The sequence below is a fragment of the Nilaparvata lugens genome, chromosome 8 (genome assembly GCF_014356525.2).
Source record: "Nilaparvata lugens isolate BPH chromosome 8, ASM1435652v1, whole genome shotgun sequence".
Classification (NCBI taxonomy): Eukaryota; Metazoa; Arthropoda; class Insecta; order Hemiptera; family Delphacidae; genus Nilaparvata; species Nilaparvata lugens.
This window is the reverse complement of record NC_052511.1, coordinates 33,748,786-33,773,060: the sequence shown is the minus strand read 5'-3', so window position 1 is coordinate 33,773,060 and position 24,275 is coordinate 33,748,786. Positions and strand designations below refer to the sequence as shown.

The window sequence follows — 24,275 nt, the reverse complement described above, 5'->3', positions numbered from 1 at the left end:
TTTTCTTCTTCCATATACCGTGGGTAGGTAGAGCAGTTTATAAAAAGAACACAGTCATAGTCAAGATATTTCATCTGTAGAACAGCTGTTTTGACGAATTTCAAAAAAAATCATCGAATTTCACAATTTACATAAAGGAAAAAGTACTCTGAAAACAATTGTATATACACATATACGGTAGTCTGATTGTAGTTGCAAATATGTTGCCGTCAATTGTCATTATGTTATTCCCCTAAATTATTCTCATTTGATAATGACACTTAGGTTTATTTAGCAAACTATATTAGAAATTTTAAGGTAGGGTTATAAAAAGGGCACTTTGTTCTGTGGATGTTTTTTTTACAAGAGAAATATTTGATCAAAATAAGGGGAAAGGTTTTTAAGCGAAAATAGATGTGAAATTTTTAATAGTTCAATGAGCAAGGAAAGTTGTGTGAGTGTACCACACCAGATTTTTGAGTTTGTTGTGTAAGTGTTTGTTGTGTGTAACTTACATTGTTGTTGATCAATGCATTGTTGTTAGCTTGATTGTGACGTTAAGATGGGTGGATTTGGCTGTAGATTTTGGCTTCAGAGGCTAGACTTCCCAGGGTGTCTATTCTATAACTGGTCTAAGATTTACACTGAAAGTCAATGAAGCCAACATCCACTGCCAAATCCACCCATCTTGACGTCACAACAGTGACGTCACGCATCATATAGAAATATTATAGAAAACTTTTTTGAGTTTGTTGTTCAAGTTTTTGTGGTGTTTAACTTGAATTGTTGTTAAACAATGCATTGTTGTTAAACAATGCATTGTTGTTAAACATAGCTTGTTTTCCATAGCAGATTGTTATTTATTTATGTAATTATTATTTATGAAAATGGTAATCTCCTGTGCAGCATAATTATAATTGCACTGAAATTTTTAGGAAAAAAGTGGGTATATCTTTTCATGCGTAAATTGAAATTTATACACATAAATATTTTAAGTTGTAACTGTAATATTATCCTTGGTTATGATGTAAGTGAACTCATTGCAGCATGAAAATAAATTTTTGTAGGGTACCATACCTTATTATTTTCAAAACACATTATAACTTTGAAGCCAATATCACATAACACATTATAACTTAACCGAAATCGTTTTTGCCTGAAGCTAGAAATAACCTAAAAACACCATGAATCTGAAATAGACACAATCTGAAAGTTTTCCATACGGTGCGTGACGTCACTGCTGTGACGTCAAGATGGGTCGATTTGGCAGTAGATGTAGACTTCCCAACATGTCTATTCTTTCTATAACTGATCTAAGGTGCGTACTATTCTGATGTTGATAAGCAAGCAGACGGATTTTGAAATGTTTATCAATAATGAAACAATTCTGTAGCATATGTTCAAAAATATTTTCATTTTGCGATTGAACTGTTAATTGCGGGATTCGTAGTCAAATTATGACTATGACAGCAATAAATAAAAGAGCTATTTTTATCCAGTGTGCTACGAAATGATAACTGATAAGAAAAGAGTATTTGAAATGTGAATTAATGTGTATAACCTAAATTTTAAATTGGAATGCCTCTCTCTAGAATCATTAAAAAAGCATCAAATTTTATTCTTCGCTCTCAGTATGAAACTTCAACCACTCCGACATACACTGATGGTGAAATTGTCTTTTGTAAGTAGCCTACTATATAAAAAACTATTACTTTGAATATGGTACAGTACTTTAGATTTAACTAGCTCTAATAGTTGCTTAAGGGTATTTATTTTTAAAATCTCTTATTCAGCTCCTATTTCTCTATAAAATCTCCTTATTCAATTCGTGATTGTTTTGTTCCAGTTGTATTAACCATACATATAACTTATATGATAGGCTACTTGTTTTTAATTTGTCTCCTCCTTGTTTAAGTATATAAGTATATTAAAAAATGTAGTTATTGTATGATATTGAGAAATTTTAATATGCAAAAGAATATCTCATATAAGCTCAGCTCTATTTGTATGTTTTTCATGAACAAATAAATTGATTTATTATTATTATTTTTAAAATCTCTGTTCAAGAGGAACTCTAAAACCTAAATATACTGCCCCAAGACTCCAAAGATTGATCAGAAATATGGCTGTAAAACTATGAATAAAACGTAAGGGGTTAGGAGAATAGGTAAGTTACCGTACTGTAAATCAGAAGTTTTAATCCATGACTAGCATTGCTGCATATATTTCAAAAGAAAGTATGAAAGTCAATATTAACCCAAAATTGATATGGTTGGTCATAAAGAGTATTCTCTATATGGCTATAGCCCTACTTTAATCATAAATGACAATCTTTACTTGATACTTACTTACTTGATACTTGTAAAAATCCCACTAGTAGCGCGATAGCGCCGTGGTCGTCATTGGTTGGCCCTGCGGAACACACTGTCATCATAGAATTCCTGCAGGCTATAGTATGGCTTTTGTTGTAGGTGTCTCTTGAGTAGGTCCTTGAAGGCGCCTATGCTTTCAATATTTTTTATTTCTTCTGAGAGGTGGTTGTAAATCCTGCTGCATAAGTATCTGGGCCCCTTTTACGCCAGTCCAGTTCTCACTGCCAGTATATGGGTGTCATTATGTCGTCTTGTGTTGTATCCATGTATATGTTGGTTCTGTTAGAAATAGTCCGGTCTTCTTTTAACCATCAGAGCTGATTCAAAGATGAGGAGGGCTGGGAGTGTTAGTATTCCAGTCTCAATAAACAAAGGTTTGCAATGAGGACGGAGGTTTTTGGACTCACAAAGCAAGAATACATGTTGGATATCCTGTTGGCTGGTTATGTTAATGTCTTCAACACAGTATTCCCAAAGACCATGAGAAAGGTTTCGAGAAACAGCAGAAGAGGAACTCAAACTGCAAATAGGCCATGGTTTGATGAAACTCTAGCCCAGGTGAAGAACCTAGTGGTACTGCTTCATCATAAGTACAAGACAGCAGCGACACCTGAAGATAAAAACTACTGGTTGAACCAGTACCAAAAACAAAAAAAAGAGTATAGGATTCAGGTGGCATGGCAAAAAGAAACTACACGTCAGAGACTATAATGTCTGCTGATAATAACTGCAAAGCAGCCTGGGACATTATAAATACCCATCGCCCAAGAAACCTCAAATGGAATCACCTCTCAATCCAGATGACTTTAACAATACTTTGTTAGTGTGGCAGAAAACATTCTGCAGGAGTTGCCTGACTGTGGCTCAAATCCCATGAATAATGTAGGACAGGGCAACAGCAGATGATGGACTGGAAGCTGGTGAGTGCAGACCGTGTGACCAAAATCGTTTCAAACCTGAAAAACTCCAGGTCTCAGGATATCTATGGACTTTCAACCTTTGTGCTAAAGGCAACAGCAAAACAAATAGCTGAACCATTGGCTGCAGCCATTAACAGCTGTTTTGTGGCAGGAAGGTTTCCAGACTGTCTCAAGACAGCAAGAACAGTGCCAATTCACAAGAAGGGGGAGACCAGTGATCCAGCAAACTTCAGGCCAATCTCCATGGTGCCTATCTTCTCAAAGGTGATCGAGACAGAGATGAAAATGCAGATGACCAACTTTTTTGAGGGGAATGGGCTGCTGTCATCATCGCAACATGGATTTAGAAACAGACGATCCACAACTAGTGCTCTCCTGGCTTTGACAGAAAACATTCAGAGAAGTTTTGAGGATGGTGAATCCCTTGCCCTCACATTGTGTGACCTTAGCAAGGCCTTCGATTGCGTACCTCACAGGATATTGGTTGGAAAGCTGGAGAAATATGGTCTGGGTGGCAAGGTCCTTAAGACAGTGATATCCTATCTGGATAATAGAAAACAGGTGGTGCAGCTGAGAGGTGCTGGCTCGAGGCTGAGAGGCGTTAAGCATGGAGTACCACAGGGCTCGGTTTTGGGCCCTCTGTTGTTCATATTACTCATGAACGACTTCTCAAGCAGTCAGGGGGCAGTGCTTTTGCGGACGACACCACCTTGATTGCCAGAGGTGTCACTGTGGAACAGGCAAAGGAGGAGTCCGCCAGACTCTTAGAAGTAGCTAAGTTGTGGTTTCTTGCCAACAAGCTCAAATTAAATGAGGATAAAACCAACATCTTGGTTTGCTCATTGAAAAGACAGCCAGTCGTATCAGATCCAGTAAAACTATTAGGACTCTGGTTGGATGAGCGATTGAGCTGGAATCATCATGTGAATCAAGTATGCAGGAAATTGTCCAGAGTGCTGTACCTCCTTCGTAAGCTGAGATGTGTGGTGGATCAGAGAAGTCTTGTCATGGCCTATCATTCGCTGTTTCACAGCCATATCATTTATGGATTGCTCCTGTGGGGTCACGCACCAGCTGTCCACGATGTGCTGCTACTGCAAAAGAAGGCTCTGAGAATAGTGACATTTTCCGGCTTCAGGGATCACTGCAGGCCACTATTTAGGGATCTTGGGATACTCACAGTGTACAGTCAATATGTATTGTGCTCGCTTATGTATATCAAGAAGAACCTGGTGCAGTTTCAAAAAAGGTGTGATATACACAGCCACAATACACGACATGCCACTAGACTGGAGGTACCCCGGAGCCGACTGGCGGGGAATTACAATAGCTTTCCTTCGCAGGCAATAAGATTTTTTAACAGCCTTCCTAGACCAATTCAGGAAACACCGAACTCTTGGTTCTATACCACTCTGAAAAGTAAACTCCTGGAAAAGCCACTCTACTCACTACAGGAGTTTTACAGTGAACCTCTTTTTGGGAGTCAAGCACCTCCACAGTGTGAATGACCATGTAGGTTATTTTATTGAGAATTCCGACACTGCCTATCTGGAAACCCCAGTCATTGGCAACGACCTCAAGTATCAAGTATCAAGTATCAAGTAATGCAAGTGGAAAGCAGTTGTTGAAGCCAGTCAGGAGTCTATCAAAAAACGCCATGAAATTGGGCTGTGCATCAGGATGATCCTTCAGAAAGCTCCAGTCAATCAGAGTCAGATAATGCAGAAAACGCTCGCATCCACCCTGTGTGATGGGTCGCACCCAAGTGAGTCGATCACGCCCTGCAGGTATAGAGGCAGGGTAGGTGGAAGTTGGCAATTCCACATTGCAGCCGAGTGCCAGGTGGTCACTGAGGAGAGGATTTACAATTGAACAACTAATGTTATTGCCAATGTTCAGATTTGTAATCACATTATCGAGGCAAGCATCAAATCTAGTGGGCTGCCAGTTAGCCACATAGAGGTCCAGAGATCTCAATAGGTTAACAAACTCCCTTGTCCTGTGGTCAGCCTTCAACACGTCAATGTTGAAGTCACCGCCAACAATTATGTTAAAACCTGGATTTAAGTTAGCCAGCTGAACAACAAGTCCCTCAAGTGAGTTGAAAAAATTTTGAAGGCAACCAGCTGGTGACCGATAGACTGTAATAATGTATAACTTCGCATGCAACAGGATACACATGTGAATTCATGCTCTTTTTCAACACAGTGCATAGAAATGTCATGCATGCAAAGTGGGCAATCACAGATGTGTCTATATAAATAGCAACCCCACCACACTGGAACTCACTTCGACAGAAGTAGGCTACCAACTCATATCCAGCAATTTTAAAAAGTTTCAGATCATCCAAGCACATCCAATGCTCAGACAGACACAGCAATTTAAATCTCATGTTTGTGCTGAGAAACAATTCAAGTTCATTCACTTTATTTTTAATGCATTGCACATTATAAAAAAGCATGTCAAAAAGCAGTTTATCATAAGGAAAATCATGCATGGAAACACAATCGTCAGAATTGATTAGTCTTTCAGTTGAGGAGCCAGTTTTGGACTGCCTAAAAAAACATTAGATGATTGCTTATTTCTCCTGTTTGCAGGGATGTATTTTTTAACTAAAGTCCCCTCCGTCCAAAAATCAGCAGACAGCACACGATCAAAGAACTTATCGGCTACAGCCAACTTGAAAGATGAATAGGAGTCATACCTGGAATTCAATTTTTGGCAGTCAAAATCCGTGCTGGCTATGCCAGACTGATTCAGATATGTGGTAACTTCAGACACCGTCACTTCAGGCTGCAGCCTAGATACAAAGATTGATCTACACTTATCAACCGTTTTCAGAGGCAAAACACCACTCTCAACAGTCACAGTGGAAGAACTTTTTACTGAGCCAATAATATGTTTTGACTTTTTACCTACAGCAGCACTATAGTTCATACGCGACACTCGCGAAGTATCAGATTTCTTCTGATTGGAAACAGAAGCACTTTGTTTGTCACTAGAAAAAGATTTTGTTTCAAACGTTTCGACAAGTTCATTAACACTAACGTCAGGAAGTTTATCGGCTACGATTGTTTTAACCTGCAACTGCTTGTTAGGTTGTTGCGTCACATCAGGCAGCCCATTGCAATTGGGATTTGTCACGTTTTGAAATTTTTCTAGTAATTCCAATCTTTTGCACAGATTTAAATAATTTGCATTTACCTGTTTTAATTGTTCACAGTAACCATCGAAAACAATATTATCACAAGTAGACTTAACACAAGTAGTAGACTTTGAATTTTCAATCGTCTCCCTAACCTTCAAATTGCACAAGTCACAGTACCACAAAACTTTTCTACTTAGGTCTTCAATCTTTTTGAATTCATTCGTTGTTATTTTCACACATTTAATATGAAACCACTTCATACAATAACCCTCGCAATTTATTGACTTTTCATTATTTGAGAACAATTCTAGGCAAGAGCCACAAACAGATTCGTCAACACTATCCACTGCCATCACAATCCCCCCAAGAAGCTACCTAGAAAATAGAAAGCAAGTGGTCTCACTTGAGGGAGCCTCATCAGGCATTAGAAATGTAGATCATGGTGTGCCACAGGGATCAGTGTTGGGTCCCCTGCTTTTCATTCTGCTTATGAATGACTTCCCAAACAACGAGAGCTCCATACTCTTTGCAGATGATACCACATTGACTGCTAGAGGTAAAACTGTGGAAGAAGCAGTGGAAAGATCAGTTCTCCAACTAAATGTCGCCAGGACCCGGTTTGCAGCAAACAAGCTGAAGCTAAATGATGATAAAACAAACTTTCTGGTCTGTTCCCTAAAGAGGACAACATTGGAGGCAGAGCCTGTAAAGTTCCTGGGCTTCTGGATAGACAGCAGGTTGCGATGGAGCTACCATGTGACAGAAGTCTGCAAGAGATTGTCCAGGGTGATATACCTGCTTAGGAAGCTGAGACACATTGTCTGCAGAGACTACCTTTTATCAGCTTATCATTCCCTGTTTCACAGTCACATTGAATATGGACTACTGCTGTGGGGTTACGCATCTTCTTGTCACGACTACAAAAGAAGGCAATCAGAATCATCTCCTTTGCAGGACATAGAGATCATTGTAGGCCACTTTTCAAGGAACTGAAAATTCTCACCATATACAGTCAGTATGTCCTGTCCTCCTTGAGCTATGTCAGGGACAATAAGCATAAGTTGGTGAGAAGAAACGAAATTCACAGCCACAACACTCATCATGCTACCAATCTGGAAGTTCCTTGCAGCCGGTTGGCCAGCATGCAGAGAAGTTTTCCATCAGCTGCACTAAGATTTTATAACAGACTCCCAATTATTGAAGTGAAAAATAAATCTCGCACTAGATTCTGCTCTTCCATCAGACAGGCATTAATGAATAGACCAATTTATTCATTGACTGAGCTGGCTGAGGAGCCACTATTTTAAAACTTTGACACAGTCTGTCTGGTACCCCCAGTCAAGGACGAAGACATCAAGTAAGTAAGTAAGTATCAAGTATGTAACAAACTGCAGTAAGTTTTTCTTGAAATAAGGTCAATGTGAGTCTGCCACTTTAAGTTGTTGCTGATAGTAACTCCTAGATATTTTATATTTTCATCGACCTTTACACTAGATCCCTCAAGTTTGAGAAGAGGTGTTGAATCATGCTTATTTCGGTTATAGAACTGCAGAGCTCTAGTTTTCACTTTGTTTAGTATTAGACTATTAGCATGACACCAATCACTCACATCTCTTAATCCTTCCTGAGCTCTGATATGGAGGCTTTTCATATTGTCTTCCAGTATTAGGTGACTTATGTCATCTGTGAACAGCTCACTTTTCTCGTTGATATATCATCAGGCATGTCATTTATGTAAAGTAAGAACAATACCGGGCCCAGATTTGAACCTTGAGGGACTCCAGTTTGTATTGGCGGTGAAACGGATGATTTATAGCATTTAGTCATTCCATCTTGTACTGAGTATCTTATATTTACAGTCTGGGTTCTGTTCTTCAGGTAGGTGGCAATCCATCTCCATGGCTTATTCTTTATTCCTAGGTTTGACCATTTATGCAGGAGTATGTTATGAGAGAGAAGGTCAAAGGTTTATACCTTTATACCTAAATCTGCATCCTTTACCCATAATATGGGATCGATGGCATAAAAAACATAAAATACAATACACAAAACAAAAACATACATAAGGCATGTTTAGCAAGACAGCATTTCCATTTAATCATCACTCATATATTCACTAACACTGTAAAAGCCTTGCTTTTCAAGTGCTTGGATACAACTCTCTCGAACGCTCTTAAATCCAACTGTTTTACTCCTGTAGGCATCCTATTGAAGTATCGCAATGCCAAACTCCTGAAGCACACCTGTGATCTCTGAAGATGTACACTGGGAATATCAATCAGGTCTCGATGTCTGGTGTTATTTTCATGCACATCAGTCCGAGTCAACATGTACTGCTGGTTCTTCTTGACATACATCAGACAGAGAAGTAGGAAGTGGCAGATCACTGTTAGAATACCAAGTCCAACAAAAAGGGGCTTGCAGTGTGCGCGATAATCGCTTGCGGTGATGATTTGTGCAGCCCGTTTTTGCAGCTTCAGTATGTCCACAACATTTGCTGATTGACCCCACATGAGTAGGCCATAGGAAACGAGACAGTGGAAGAGCGCGTGATACACCATGACTAAATAGGCCTCAGTCACATGGCCCCTCAGCTTCAGCAGCAGAAAACAAATTCTGGACAGTCTTGTGGTCACATGCTGAATATGGCTGGCTCAGTTGAGTTTATTGTCCAGAACAAACCCCATCAGCTTGACAGGGTCTTGATCACCAGGAAGGTTTCTTGACAAGCTGCAGATGACATGCTGGGTCTTGTTTGCATTCAACTGGAATCGGTTTGCCAGAAACCATGAAGTTGAAGACCGCAGATGTTAAGCTGACATCTCCAACACCTGCTGAAGGTCACGGCCAGATGACATCAATGATGTATCATCCGCAAAAAAGAGCATTGAACCATCACTGTCGAGGTCGTTTATCATAATTATAAATAGGATCGGTCCCAGGATTGATCCCTGAGGTACACCGCTGCTCACAGGGAGTGGACAGGAAGAAGCTTCACCCAGAGACACCACCTGCTGCCTCCCAGCCAGATAGGACTCCAGAATGGATAGCGCTGAGTCAACTACACCACAGTAGTGCAGTTTCTCAATCAGGATGCAATGGTCAATACAATCAAAGGCTCTGCTCAGGTCACACAAGGTCAGCTCCAGAGACTCTCCATTCTCAAACACCTGTCCAATACGTTCAGCCACTTTATTTACTGCATCCACAGTAGACCTCCCTCTTCGAAAACCGAACTGCATACTCAAAAGAAGGTTTTGTCTTTCAAAGAAGTTTCAAGTTGGGGCTTGATGACTGCTTCAACCACCTTTCCAAACACTGGAGTCACTGAAATTGGCCAGAAGCTGTTAAGGCTCTGGTGGTCCCCCTTCTTGTAGACAGGAACGGTTTTTGAGGTCTTCAGGAAATCTGGAAAAACACCAGTTCTCAGGCAGTCATTGACAGGGGATCTGAAATAGAATCAATCACCTCCCAAAGCATATACGCAGACATACCGTAGATATCTGGACTCCTGGATGGTTTAAAAGACCGGATTATCCTCCTAAGGGCCATTGGAGTGACTGGATAGAAGACAGAAAGACGAGCGTGCGTGGGTGGTACTCGTGCAGCCAGAAGCTCAACTGGATCCTCAGGAACAGGCAATGCACTCACTATGTCATTCACTGACTCTTAAAGAAACTGTTAAAAGAGTCAGGACTTGCAAAGTCAAGTTGTCTCCTCGGCATTGATCTATGTGAGTTTATCACATCCCATGCAGCATTATCAGATTAGCATTATCAGCATTATCACGTCTATTAATGATACGGTAATGAATATATTGATGTTCAAACCTCGGTTCTTTTAAATAAACATGTTTTTATTACCTTTTTTCATTTTCAGGCAAGAACAATGTGTGTGTCCATCCTCCAACAATGGTCAGACAGGAGACAGATATTGTCCATCATCCCGGTTACTTGACAGTGACAAGTCAGACAGTCGGCAATAAGTGCACTCTCTTCTTGTCCTGGATCCCCAACACCACTTTGCGGAAACATCCTGGTACTGTTGAACAGCGTTCCTCATCTGTTACGAGGTAAGCATTATCAACTGAAAATGAAAAAATGTAGACAATCTTTCACATACTTTTTCAATAAACAAGGTTGATTCTTATGAATAGAAAATATCTATAAAAAAAAGATAAACCTAAAACAATTGATTCTTATTAACTTGATTAAAATTGCATGACCAACACTCCGTCTCAATTTTTACGTGACTTGATACTGTAAGTTGGTGATTTTTCAATTGACTATAAGCCAGCCCACATTGGAGTTTTGAAGCTTACATGTAGCCATGCCAAATTGTTCAAAAACACGCTGCATGTAAGCACTCTTGGTTTTCAATCAGGTAGTAGCTCCGCCTCAATCCAAGAGTCTTAGCTGTAGAAAGACATTTTCGTATTCAATGTTTCAATGTATTCAATGAAAGACATATTCAATATTCGTTGCATCTAATCAGAGCTTTGCACTGCGATGTTGAATTTCATAAAATCGTTTTATAAAACGATTGGCAAATCCTTCCATTATGCCTCATCATTTAAGGCTTAGTTATTCTATTATTTTTATAACTATAAGGAAACTATAACTATAACACAACTGTGCTGTGAATCTGCCATATTCTGAATAATAGTAAAAACTATGAGGCAATAGTAACATAATAAAGTAGATAGTCAGGCTTCTTGACTAGTCTTGACTTTACCGGAGAATCGTCCTTTTCGTCCCATCTTGGGGGTGTCGATGTTCACCTTTGTTTAAGGTGTGAGAAAGTGTGGTCATCAATGAATTCTGTAATACTATAGTATGGTCTGTCCATCAGATATTGTTTTAGGCTTCTTATGAAGGTGTTGCCATTCATTAGGGATATTATGTTTCCAGGAAGCTGGTTAAAAAGGTATGCCCCCAAAAAGGCTGGAGATTTACTATACATTTCAAGTTGATGCTGGGGGAGGCTTACGTCATCCATGTTGCGTGTTCTGTAACTGTGCTTATCTCGTCTTAAAGCCTGACTTTGATTTACCACTAGGATGATGGATTCCAGGATGTATATCGAGACTACTGTGTTGATACCTGTCTGATTAAAGAGTGGTTTACAGAGTTCTATGTAGTTTGCTCTTAGTAGGATTTGCACTGCCCTCTTTTGTATCTTTAATATTCTCTCGAGATTTCCCTGTGCTGATGATCCTCTCCAATGATGCCATATCTTAGGTGTGACATAAATAATGAATGATATGCGATTAGTGCTGTCTTTTCATCAGCAATATTTCTAATTCTGTGGATGACGTATACATAGAGGAGAGTTTTTTACATAAATTGTTTGTGTGCTGCCTCCAGGACAGATGGTTGTCAATTATTACACCAAGGAACTTTGTGCTTTCCACTGTTTGTATATTACTGTTTTGTGGTTCATCCTGGGTTTGGTTTGTTGGGGTAAGTTAATGTGTACTGTTTTTTATGGCTTCATTATTTATGGCCAGTTTCATTCTATTGCATATCGAGGTAGCTTCAGTAAGAGTTGATTCAACTATATTGTTTCGATTTGCCATTCTGTTTGTGGGAAATAGTATAGTTTTGTCTTCTGCAAATAGGATACACTTTTTGTTTTCTTGTAATTCATCCAGAAAATCATTTATGTATATAAGAAAGAGCAGCGGTCCCAGGATTAACCCTTGAGGTACTCCTCTTTTGACTGATCGTGCTGTTGATTTGAAGTGATTATTTGATTTTGTCTTTTGAAATCCAGCTCTAAATATTGTTTTCTGTGTTGGAGGTAGTCTTTAATCCACTTAAGTGCTCTGCTTTGAATTCTCATTTTTCTTAGTTTTGTTTTGAATATGTTCCAATCGAGTACATGAAATGCCTCCCGGAGATCGATAAACAGTCCTGATGCATATTTTTTATTCTCCCATGTCTTACACACCTCATCACAGAGTTTGGAAATCGCTGTGGCTGTACTGTGATTTTTTCGGAATCCATGCTTGCATAGACAACAACCCATTCGTCTCCAGATAATTATGCAATCAATTGATTGTATGCCGCCCGCTCTATAATCTTGGATACAATGGAAAGATTTGCTATGGGTCTGTAGTTTTTTGGATCAGTATGGTCACCTGTTTTGAATTTGGGATAGATCTTGGCTATTTTTAAACTTTGTGGAAATACTACTTGTTCAAATGATGTGTTTACTATGTGCAACAGTGTGTCTCTAATTTCATCCTCACAGTACCTTAGAATTTTCCCTGTAATTTCGTCGTGACCTGAAGAGCTGTTTGGTTTTAGTCGCATAAGAATCTTGGATAATTCTGTGTTGGTAACTGCATCAAAGTGGTTAATGTTTGAGCATTCTCTGTCAATTCCAGATTATTGGGAGTAAAATCATGTACATTCAATTCTGTTATTGGCTGCATGAAGCCAGCGTTTAAGAAGTTGCCAATTTGATAGGGATCTGTAATTTATTGATCTCGCACAGTTAGGTAGAGGTTCTCATTTCTGGATTTTTTTCTTTCCTCATTTATCGTTCTCCACAAGACTTTGGTTTTATTTTCTGCCTGTTGTATTTTCATTTTTAATTGGAGTTGCCTTTTGTTTTTTAGGTCATAAGCTTTTTTCATTTTCAAATGTTGTTCCTTGTCTTCCATACGGCCTGTGATCATATGCTTGCATTGTAGCATCTTTTAGTTTTGTGGTTTCTTCATCCCAAAAAAATGTTGTTTCTTGGTAATCTTCTTGGATTCTCTTGGCATAGTTTCATCTATGCTTAAGCGCATTATTCTTTGAAAATTTTTGTATTTGTCTTCCACTGAATGAGTCGTAGTTACTGGTTTCCAATTTACAAGGCCTAGTTGCTGTTTTAGTTTGTTTAAAGTTGCTTTTGAATAATCTCTGGCATACTTATAAGTGGCCGTCCGATGTTCGACTTTATATTTTATATCACATAGTATGGAGTGATGATCTGAAACTAAGTTTGGGTATGCTTTTGCTTTTACTTTTTTAATAGGTATGTATATTAAGGTAGCACCCATCTATACTTGTGGCTGTTGTCTGGGGTTTTCTAGTAACCGGTATGTCATATATGTAGCAGCCGTGCTGTTTTAGCAAGTTGTTTAAATCTTTATAGGTTTGTTTATCTGTTTCTAGTATGTATATATTTGTATCTCCTAGTATTACTATGCGGCATTTCTTTCCTGAGTATTTTTGCAGTACACATTCCAACTATTCAAGTATTCCATCTCTGTTCTAGGATCAGGTGATCTATAGAAACCTACTAATAACAGATTCTGTTTCTTAAGTTGAACTTCAGCTGCTATCGTCTCAAAGATCCTCTCTGTTGGCTTCTGAGGTCCATCGAACATGATCTCTTTTATTCTTGTGGATAAGTTGTTTTTATAGTGCTATGCCTCCCCACATATATACAGTTCGACAGAATTTTGTAACGAGTGTGTAGCCAGGAATATGTGTGCTCAATAGCTCATCAAGTCGTAGGCCGTGTTCCAAAAATATAAAGACTTATTTCCATCAATAGTGTGTCGATCTTGTTTTGTAGGCCTCTCTGAATATTGAGATGATAGATTTTCAATGTATCTGTTTTTTTGTGTGTCTGTTCTGTTGTATGTCTTGATTTGTTTGATCCTGCTCTGTAGTGCGGCTAGATGTTGACCTGGATGTGTTGTTGTTTTGTGTTTGTTTCTGTTGTAGTGTCAATTTGAAGATCAGAATTAACAATAGGAGTATTAGTTTGAGGATCATAATTCTCAAAAGAATCATTAGATTAGAGTCTCCGTCAGAATTATTTGTCTTACATGTATGCAGTTTTAACAATTAGAGTTCTCAATTGTTTTAAGACAATCAATTGTATTTTGTGTGTTTTAGAGATACAAGTTGAAATGTCTTTCAGGACTGGAACTGACTCAGATGAGAAAGTAGGCACAAGAAGACGGTCAACAAGTGCTTGTCAAACTTCCAGTGGGGTGCACATTGGTAGAAGGTACTCATCAGGCAGTTACGAGTCTGAGTGTGTGGGATGTTTTCCTGACAACAAACTCTCTACTGAGCTGAAGGATATCTACATATCTAAAGGAAGTATATCGTCCTGCTCTGATAATAACTCTCTAACTCCAAGCGAAGATCTGAAATTTGATGCTGTAAAGAACAAGCAACTGGAATCTAGTCTGAACAATGAAGAACAAACAAGTGAAGGAAGGTTGAACAAACATGACAGTAACCACAATGACTCCAATGAAGCATATCAGAAACTATTAGAATGTAGATTGGATCCTAGTAGAAGTAATGTTATTATTGAAGAACCTCTAGTACAAAATGAGAATAATTCAACGGTGCCAAAGATAAATCCAAGCTCATCTAATACTAGTTCACTAGTTAGTGATAGTTCGAGTAGTTGTCAGTTGAAGGTTGAGGAGAATAATGCCAAAGATCTACCCAATTCCGAAAATACTGATTGTGATGAGAGCGATCGTGTTTCATCGTTCAATGGTGTTAACACCAATTCTTCTAAAGCGAACCCACCTGCTGTCTATGCATTCCAAAGGCCTGAAGGAATCTTGTACGTAGACAGTCTAGTTTTACAAGAGAATCCTCACATATTGAATATAAAGAGTAGCTGTGGCGGCCCTAATAGGAGGTTGGAAGAGTCGAGAGTGAGAGAGACGGAGAGAAGGATGTCGGTGCAGAGCAACGAGGATGGACCGAGTCCTCTGTGGATGAGCTCGCCTGAGCTGTTGGCGCTCAAACACAATCTCTCGTTTCCCGATAGTCTCACCGCGTCACCTGTTGTCAGAAGAGCGCAGAAGTGTTGTCGCAAGTTCTGTGTTGATCTGAGTGAGTACTTTCATTTTTAATGTTGATTCATCTGTTTATTCATTATTTTATGCATCTATCGACTTTGAATCCATAGTACATTTATTGACTTGGAATTCATAATACAGAGCTATCAAGATGAGACTAATTTGATGGAGTTGCTGGTTGTTGGTAGAATATGTCAATATTCTTACTTAATATAAGAATAGAAGTTGATAAATGTGATAGCCGATGACCCGGTTGAACAAAAGCCTGTTATACTGTATATTATAATATTTATTGAATGTCTCGATAACCAATCAGAGGAGCCACTGTGCATAGAAAATCGAGAATAGAAATGTGGATAGAAACGAGGCGTTTTTGAAAAGAAGGTTTTTCTGATTGGCTCTGAGAGCGTTTTTTTTTTTTTTGTTCTAAGAAGGCGTTTTTGAAAAGAAGGTTTCTCTGACTGGTTCTCGTGGCATTTAATCACGGTTAAAATTCAACATGTTTTTTTGCAAATCAAGCCATTATGTATATTATGTTCTTAATAACTACTTTTAAAGTCCTTTACAAATTGTGAACAAGTTCTGTTAATAAAAGCCGAAGTATTCCATGTACAGTTGCTATTGGTAGTTGAAGGAAAAACATGATCTATGTTGAAAATTAATATACTCTCTTCAAAATCTCAGCTTGTTAGATCGATATCAAATACTGTTTGAAACAAGTATTGATTTGAATGCATGCCTTGAACTTGTTTGCTTTTCTTTCAATGTTGGAAGCTTCCTGAAACTGCCACCTGTGTGCAATGCAACAACTCTCGATTAATATCATCTATGATTGTTCGATAGAACAGTTGTTATTTAATATTAATAAATTATCCCTATTCTTAACTGAACAATAGTATCTACTTATAATGTTATAATCCAGTATGCTTTTGAATGTAGGTAGTAGTCTTCATGCTGTATCATAACAGTAACTCTATTGGTTTACACTTGTGCAATAATTAAATATGATGTAATTCAATCAATTATTAAAATCACTTCCAGTAGCAATTGCAGTGCTAGCAACACAATGCAAATAATTATTGAATAAATATAAAAAACTTTTCCTTAGTTTATTTTTCAAAGTAGGCATGTCATTCTATTATTTATAGGAACCTGCTATATTAGTAGTTCTGTGAACAGTAGACCTCACGCAGTTTTCTCATCCACAAGTATCTGGTGTCAACTGTGCTAGTTCCAGCGGTACCAGCCTTCCTCTAGAATATCTGTCATATGTTTTACAGTCTATTATAGACTCCCTTAATTTTAGACATGGTAAACATTTGATGAACGTTTTCTTTACATTATTCAACTAATTGAATCTTCACTTTTCTTCTAATAGATGTACATTAGAGTTCTGTTTATTTTTCGAGTTGCTTAACAAGGTAGCAAAACAGAACCATATTTTTCAACTTACTTTAAATAAGGATTTTTGATTTGAGTACGATCCACACTGTCAGCTACCATCGTTATATTACCTTTTTGTAGACAAAATATATGCTTAGGTTGGATATTATTTCATATAATAAAAGTCTATTCGAAAAATGCACCCCAGATATTAAACTGTACCTCAAAGTTATTCATTATCATTCTTTCAATGTTATTGATATTGAAAACTAAAAACTATTTTTTTCCAAAATATTAACTTACCGGTAATTATTTGTAATGTTTAAAAACACAGTTGAATCACAATGCACAGTTGAATCAGAATACACTCTTAAAAACTGTTATGTGTTTCCTCCAAGATCAAAAACTCACTTATTTGAAATGTTAACAAACTCAATTCACGTTATCTAGTTCCGTGATAATCTTTCCATCTGATGAAAATAATTCTCAAATATTTGAAAATTAATTTTGTTCAATCAAAATATTATAATTCCTTCAACATTATTTAGTTCATTTAATAATTTTTTTTATTTTTTTAATCACCTATTAAATTTGTTTTTTTTTCAAATGTGAGAATATTGCTACTGATGGGGGCACGCATCATAATACCATGAATGCAAAACAAAATATTGAGACCATATACCTTAGGCCTATGTTATACGAGCGCTAATGCCGCGGCGTTAACACAGCGTTAACTGGGCAATAGTACTTCCATAGTGCGCGCTAAGAACGCTGTGTATAACTCGGTTAAGCGTTGCCAACGTCGCGGCATTAGCGCTCGTATAAAATGGGCCTTATAGAAATAAATCTGGCTTCTCCAGACATCTGTTTAATGAATGCAATGAATAATCCACTTGTCAGCTGATTCATAAATGATTCTATAGTCTGATTAATCCTATCTTCAGAGTAGACGATATAATGAAATGAGTGATCTAGGACCTGTTTCGTTGACTGAGGTTTACTTTTATTTTTTGTCCGGGATTTACTTCTCTCCTGTGCATTTCCTGTTTTTCCTCTGCATCTTTATTTTCTTTTTTATCAATTTTATCATTCTCAATTAGTCCAGCCAAAAATCTATAAGTTGTAGCTCCAGAACAAATTTGTTGGACATTTCATTGTCAACAAAAGCCATACAAATTTACTTCTTATCTTGTAGAATCAGAACCAATTTATTTATTCTGAAAATAATGTAGACTGACCGCAATCATGCAAAATATGTTGCATATTTCAGTTATTTCACCATGAATCTACTTTTAAAATGTATTAGTCAGCGGAAAGTGAGTATAAAATTGTTAAATATGCCTCCATTTCTTTACATTTACCAATGTGATACTATGTAATCTAACAGCATAAGGAAGAAATCCTTTCAGAGTAAAACATTATCAAATTGTAATTTGTTGAATTTGACATGATTTTCCATGAAAACTGTTGATAAATGAGCGTTCACTAACCAGCAGTGTAGTCCTCACTTTAATGGAAAGTTGGTCCTCCCCCGAGTAAAGTTGGTCCTTCCTCTCTCTTCCACACACACACACACTCTCTCTCTCTCACACACACACACACACCACACACACACACACACACACACACACACACACACACACACACACACACACACACACCACACACACACACACACACACACACACACACACACACACACACACATTTGCATATTCTTAAAATGCAAAATTTCAAAAAACCTTGTATATACATCGACCCGCAGTAAAAAAGGAATATTCCTGCCAAGTCTTATAGAATTCTATCAACACGTTTGGCCGTAAATGTACATACAGACAGACGAAAGAAAATTCGAGTTAAAACATGGAAAAAAAATCTATTTAGGTTTAGCAGGACCAATTTTTTAATGCACTTTATTGAATAAAATGCTCGATTGATTGATATTATTATAGTATTCGATCACAGTAGTTGATTGGCATGAATTTCCATTTCAATCCTATTTTAATATGAAATATGGTTTAGTACTAAAGAAACATAGCAAATCATATGTATGGTCTATTGGGATACCAGAATGCTGTCCTGGCAGCAATATCCTGGTCCCGTTCTTGCAATAAAGCACCACTACTCAGCGTTCTGATCAAAATACGACTAGGGCAATACATGTTGAAGTGAAGTAGAGAGCATTCTGAAATTACCGTGCAGATCGCATTTTTCCCTGAAAACTTTTTTCTTGTACTTACGTATGAGTACTGTCTTGCATTATCCATTTACGTAGCTTGAACATACTAGTTCCATTTACATAATTTCCCTTGAAAACATTTCTCTTGTACTTACTTTTGAGTGCTGTCTTGCGTTATCCATTTACATAGCTGGAAAATAATTTAGAATAGAACCAATTGAATTGTTAATTTCAGGTGAAATGAGGTCGCTGAGATTATTCTTTTGTGATGCTGAGAGTACCAAGGGACAGCTTGTGGTAGCGTCTCGAGAATGCCAGTACAAAATTTTACATTTTCATCATGGCGGCCTTGAGAGACTAGCTACTGTTCTCCAACAGTGGAATCTGCTGTCGCCCACCACTCCAAGCGATAATTTACCTTATCGTCATTTTATGGTTTGTCGGTGAGTTACCAAAAATTTCCTATAAACCTTCATTTCCTTTCGTAAATTCATCCTATAAATGATTATACTCTGTAAGATAAAGTTATCAGTAATGTATTATTTGCTGTATATTTTCATTTATTATAAACAGTGCATCACTTTCCTTGGCCAACCTAATTTATTAAATTAATATTATTATACGTAAGTAAAGAATTGCTTTTCAAAAAAAATTAAGGCACCCCAATTTCAAGTTTTCTATACGTTTCAAAGTCCTCTGATTCCAAAATTATGATTTTTTAATGGTAGTTGACAAAAATATAATATGACTGATATTATTTCTGTTTGTAAAAATTATTTTTTTTATAGACCAGCAATGGATGATAGTGAGCTGCATCCAGAAGAAGGGAAAGTTGGAATGGTGAATGAGGCTGAATGGAAAGAGATGCTAAATCCTCTGGGTCAAGTGGAAGATGACCTTGTTTTGAGAAAAGTGAGTTTTATATACTATTTATATTTTATCATTGTTATTTCAAATTAATTATTCTTTATTGATTCATACAACAAGAGTACATCATCAAAGCGTATAATGTCACTTTAGGGTATACATAGAATATATGCCCCACGTTGATTGTGACATGTTTATTTCAAGCCGTACTTGACTTATATGTGCCCAGCTGGCAGTGTAGTCGGTAGAGCAAATGAGATTTGAATATTTTTTATATTTATGTGCCTGCTGAAATAAAGATACCATATGGTGCTCACCAGCTCTTCAAGGAGCTTATACAAAATTCTGCTATCGATTGCTGCAAACTGCTGCCGCTTTATCAATCTGCAATCCTTACCGCTGCTCTGATTGACTCCACAATTATAGATGCTAAAGAGGTAGATAAATATAAGGATTCTAAATATTGCACAAGACAATATAGTACCGACACCAATCCAACTCGCTACCATCTGACAAAGGGGTCAGCAGTGTGAGATAATACCGAGTGTGATCAACGACAGTATTTTAGCTAGAATTCCTTATACTTTCTATGGCTTGTAGAACTGCTCAGGCTTAATTCCTTGACCCTGTGTTTCAGTCAATTCGACTTCAGTAATTAGGTTGAACCATTCAAATAAATCTTGAGAACGTAATATTTCTGAAGATCTAATAATCAACACTATACATCGCTGATTTAGCCAACACATTCGGTGAATAATATAGTTGGTTGATCATTTTATTAATTTGTCAATAATAATAAAAAGTACTAGTACAATATTGGTCATGCATGAGGACAGGATTATAAATGAAAGGTACACCATTCAACAAATAAAACATATCATTACATATGGCATCAATGAGCAAGAATAAAATATGATACAATAAATATAAAAACAATATGAGAAAATGTGCAAGAAAAATATCACAGATGACACAAATAAAACTCTTATTATGCTTACTAATATCGATAAATAGTTCTTGTAATTTTCCTATCAGCATATATTATAGATTTATATGGCTCAATCGTTCGACTTGCTTTCGCTTATCAAATAAAAATTTATAATTCCGTATTCCAACAATATCAGAAATTGAATATTAATTCTCAGGTTATGAGTTCAGCCGTCAGTGGAATTTAGATAAAATAACTTATCTTAGGAACTTTGAGCTTCTGGTAATTCCTTTTAAAATAATAATGATATTCAAATACAATAAATGAGCATATTTAATAATTTAGATAGTGATAGATACTTATATATTTAATTCTCATCAATATTCTTAATAAGACTTTTCCCTTATTTATAATTACTTGTGCAAATAAGTTTAAATCAAGCTTGATTTTTAAATGTAACCTTTGACGAGCTAGCTTTATCAGTAGAGTAATATTACTTACAACAATTGTATTACTCTTGCCTTGTTTGTTGTTCAAACTTCCATTATTTTTCTCTGAACAGTTTTTTCTTAGATTCTCCCTAACTGTTAATTACATCTTCTCTTTTTCATTGACTATGGGTTGCAATTTTAAATATATTCATGAATTCTCTAATCTTACTCATCATACATCCCAAATTCAATTTGCTCTTATACTGGTTGTTTCCAATTAATGTAAAGATTTTCATTCACTTCATAAGAGATTTGCCACAATCTGCGTCAATTCGTCAATAGACTTTGTCTTTGTATTAAGATTTGTCAATGTGGATAATGTAATATTCGTCAGAAGATTGAAATATCTTATATCTTTGTATTTCAAAATTTTTCAATTTCAATCTCTCACTGATGAAAAGAAGTAAATTCGTATGGCTTTTGTTGGTGGGGAGTCCCTTGCGGGAAGGTACCACCGCCTGAATATATAATTATTTAGCCGTCAATGGGCCTTACTACTGTCATACTTCAGCCGAGACCGACAGTTAACGTGCCCATCCGATAACACGGGAGTGATCTGGTTAAAAAACTTTTGGTAATAAGAGGGTTTGAACCTGGGATCTCTATGCTGATAGGCAAACACTCTATCCACTAGACCACGGATCACTCCTCTCACTGATGTTACATCTATTCTTTCTGTCTGTGAATCCATTTCTCATAATATGATTTAATGAATTTTTATATATTTCATCAGCTTCACAAAATGTTCATGTATATTAAATTCTGCAACCGGTATCTGTTTCAATGATAAATATACTGAACTGAACTGTAATTCAATAGAAAACTGGTGCATTTCATTGACAATTAACAGTGAAATATTTGTTGCAGGGTATATTTTTGGGAGGTTTGGAGCCATGTTTGCGCAAAATAGTTTGGCCATTTCTTCTCTACTGTTATTCCTATCAATCGACTGCAGCGGAGAGAGAGCACATCACAGCGATTCGTCGCAAGGAATACCAACTCATCACGTAATTATAAATCACTTTGTTGAACATTATTTTTGTTTTTAATTTCACTGATTGTATCAAATAACTCTTCGATCCAATTTTTTACAACTCTCTACGAGACTGCATGGAGTTTCTATACTCAAAATGAAATGAAATAGTGTTTATACTCAGTGTGAATGAAAGCATTGTGAATTGCTTTTTATTTGTATTTACGAGTTCAGCCACTGCTGATATGAGACATCACTTTTTTACGCACACAAGCGCAAACTATTTATTTATTATTTAATCATTCAAAATTACACAACTTACAGAAAAGTACCACAGGCTTATAAGCCCAAAACAGTCTTAATTCTAATTTATACAACTTAATGTTATTGCTGCTCTATTTTCGATGTTAAAAATAGTTGAAATATTACCATAAAAGAAAAACTGTGTATATGTATTTATGCCAAAACCCCGTATTCAAGTTTGAGGTTACCATTGATCATAACTAATTATTACATGAGTTGACTATGCTGATAACCATTTTGCTTGCCTCAAACAGGAAAAAACGGTTATCACTAGAGGGAGCTGCCAAAGAAAGATTTTTCAGAAATATTCAGTGTGTGGTTGAGAAAGATGTTATCAGAACTGATCGTGGGAATCCTTACTATGCTGGTGACAGCAATCCTCATGTTGAGACGATGAAGTGAGTATTATTCATGTCCTGATACCACTTCAATATAAGCTCAATCCACAATTCTCAATCTATGTTTTGTAATGTAACATTGGAAAATACTGATGCCCGGTTTCAAGACATTTGAACATAGTCAAGCGGGTACGCTTTACAAGTGTGCACTTGAATTATCCATAATTAAACAATCGCCATAGAAATCATATGTTCCAGTGCATTTGTTGTAAAACGTAACTGATTTGAACATGTTTGAACGTATTGACGGAACTTGTTGAAACTGAACATAAGTAGGTTACAGTCGCTTCGCTCACTTATTTACAGGGTTGGATCAGTAAGTCTAAGCCCAAGTAAAGTGAACTCTATAGCTCTGTGCTAACCCATGTTCTACCAATGAGGTATGGCTGTTTACGCTAGAGGGATATCCTTCACACCTCTGGGCTACTTTCTGCGTCCTAGTTTATTGACAGAGACTAATGTAGCCATATTTATTTTGCTACAACAAATATAAATAAGTAAATTAATTAAATTTTCACATGGATAAATAAATCATACGAAGAATTCAAACAAACATGGAGTAATCAATTCGAACACCATTATAACGTATTATAGGGTACCAAGAAAAAATTCCGTTGTATTGGGGTACCCATTTCTAAAAACTAAACTATGCCAAATTTCTATTTTGAGAATATGATAGAAGCGTATGATGTCAATAGATTTTCTTATGAAGTTGATCGATGAATTTAATTGTAATTGCAGGAACATCCTTCTGAATTATGCTATCTATGATTCCGGATCAGGATACATGCAAGGAATGTCAGATCTACTGGCGCCAGTGCTTGCGGAGATAGGACATGAGGCGGATGCGTTCTGGTGCTTTGTCGGTCTCATGAGTCGAGCTATCTTCGTCTGCACTCCCACTGACTCTGATATGGAACGAAATTTGGTAATTTGACATCAATAGTTTTTTTTCAATACTTTTGCTTTCTACTGTAGGCACTTCTTAACGACTGACTCTCAGTCGAACCATTTTCACTTTCCAAAACATTTAGAGGAAAATTTATTGTAGTACGGTAGTATTGGAGGTGGTAGTAGTAGTGAATTCGTACATGATCAATTTAATTTAATTTTTTAATTTCACTTTTCAACATTGCAATTTTTTAATATTGCCATGATAAATGTCAATCATATCAATAGCTACAAAAATAATTTATAAAGAATACTTAGGCCTATAACAAGAATATGTCTGGAAATTTTTGGAGTAGTTTATATGCTGCTTGTGTAAACCAAATGTCTCGGGTTTGAATCTCGGCCGAACAGTATATTTTTTCTCGGATCACTCTCGTGATTCGGAACACGTTAGGCCGTCGGTCCCAGCTGCCTAAAAACAGCCGTTAAGCCATGGCAGTGGCATTGAAATTTATCAGGTACGACCTGAAAAATCTAACACCAGACCTGGGCCAGCCAGGTAAATCGATTTCTATTTTATAATGAACAATTTTATGGGAGTAAATATGTA

General features: G+C 36.9%; 1 protein-coding gene across 2 annotated transcripts in view; it reads left to right on the top strand.

Moving 5' to 3' along the window:
• The first annotated feature begins 1,316 nt into the window (after positions 1–1,316).
• Positions 1,317–24,275, top strand: part of LOC111057168 (TBC1 domain family member 16) — a 35,021-nt gene continuing 12,062 nt past the window's right edge. For both annotated transcript variants that reach the window (XM_039434605.1, XM_022344642.2), the window contains exons 1-8: positions 1,317–1,660; positions 10,299–10,491; positions 14,346–15,286; positions 19,050–19,257; positions 19,603–19,726; positions 21,968–22,107; positions 22,631–22,774; positions 23,516–23,702. In XM_039434605.1, the coding sequence (XP_039290539.1) occupies positions 1,558–1,660; positions 10,299–10,491; positions 14,346–15,286; positions 19,050–19,257; positions 19,603–19,726; positions 21,968–22,107; positions 22,631–22,774; positions 23,516–23,702 (2,040 nt within the window). In that variant the 5' untranslated portion in view covers positions 1,317–1,557. The remainder of the gene's footprint in view (positions 1,661–10,298; positions 10,492–14,345; positions 15,287–19,049; positions 19,258–19,602; positions 19,727–21,967; positions 22,108–22,630; positions 22,775–23,515; positions 23,703–24,275) is intronic.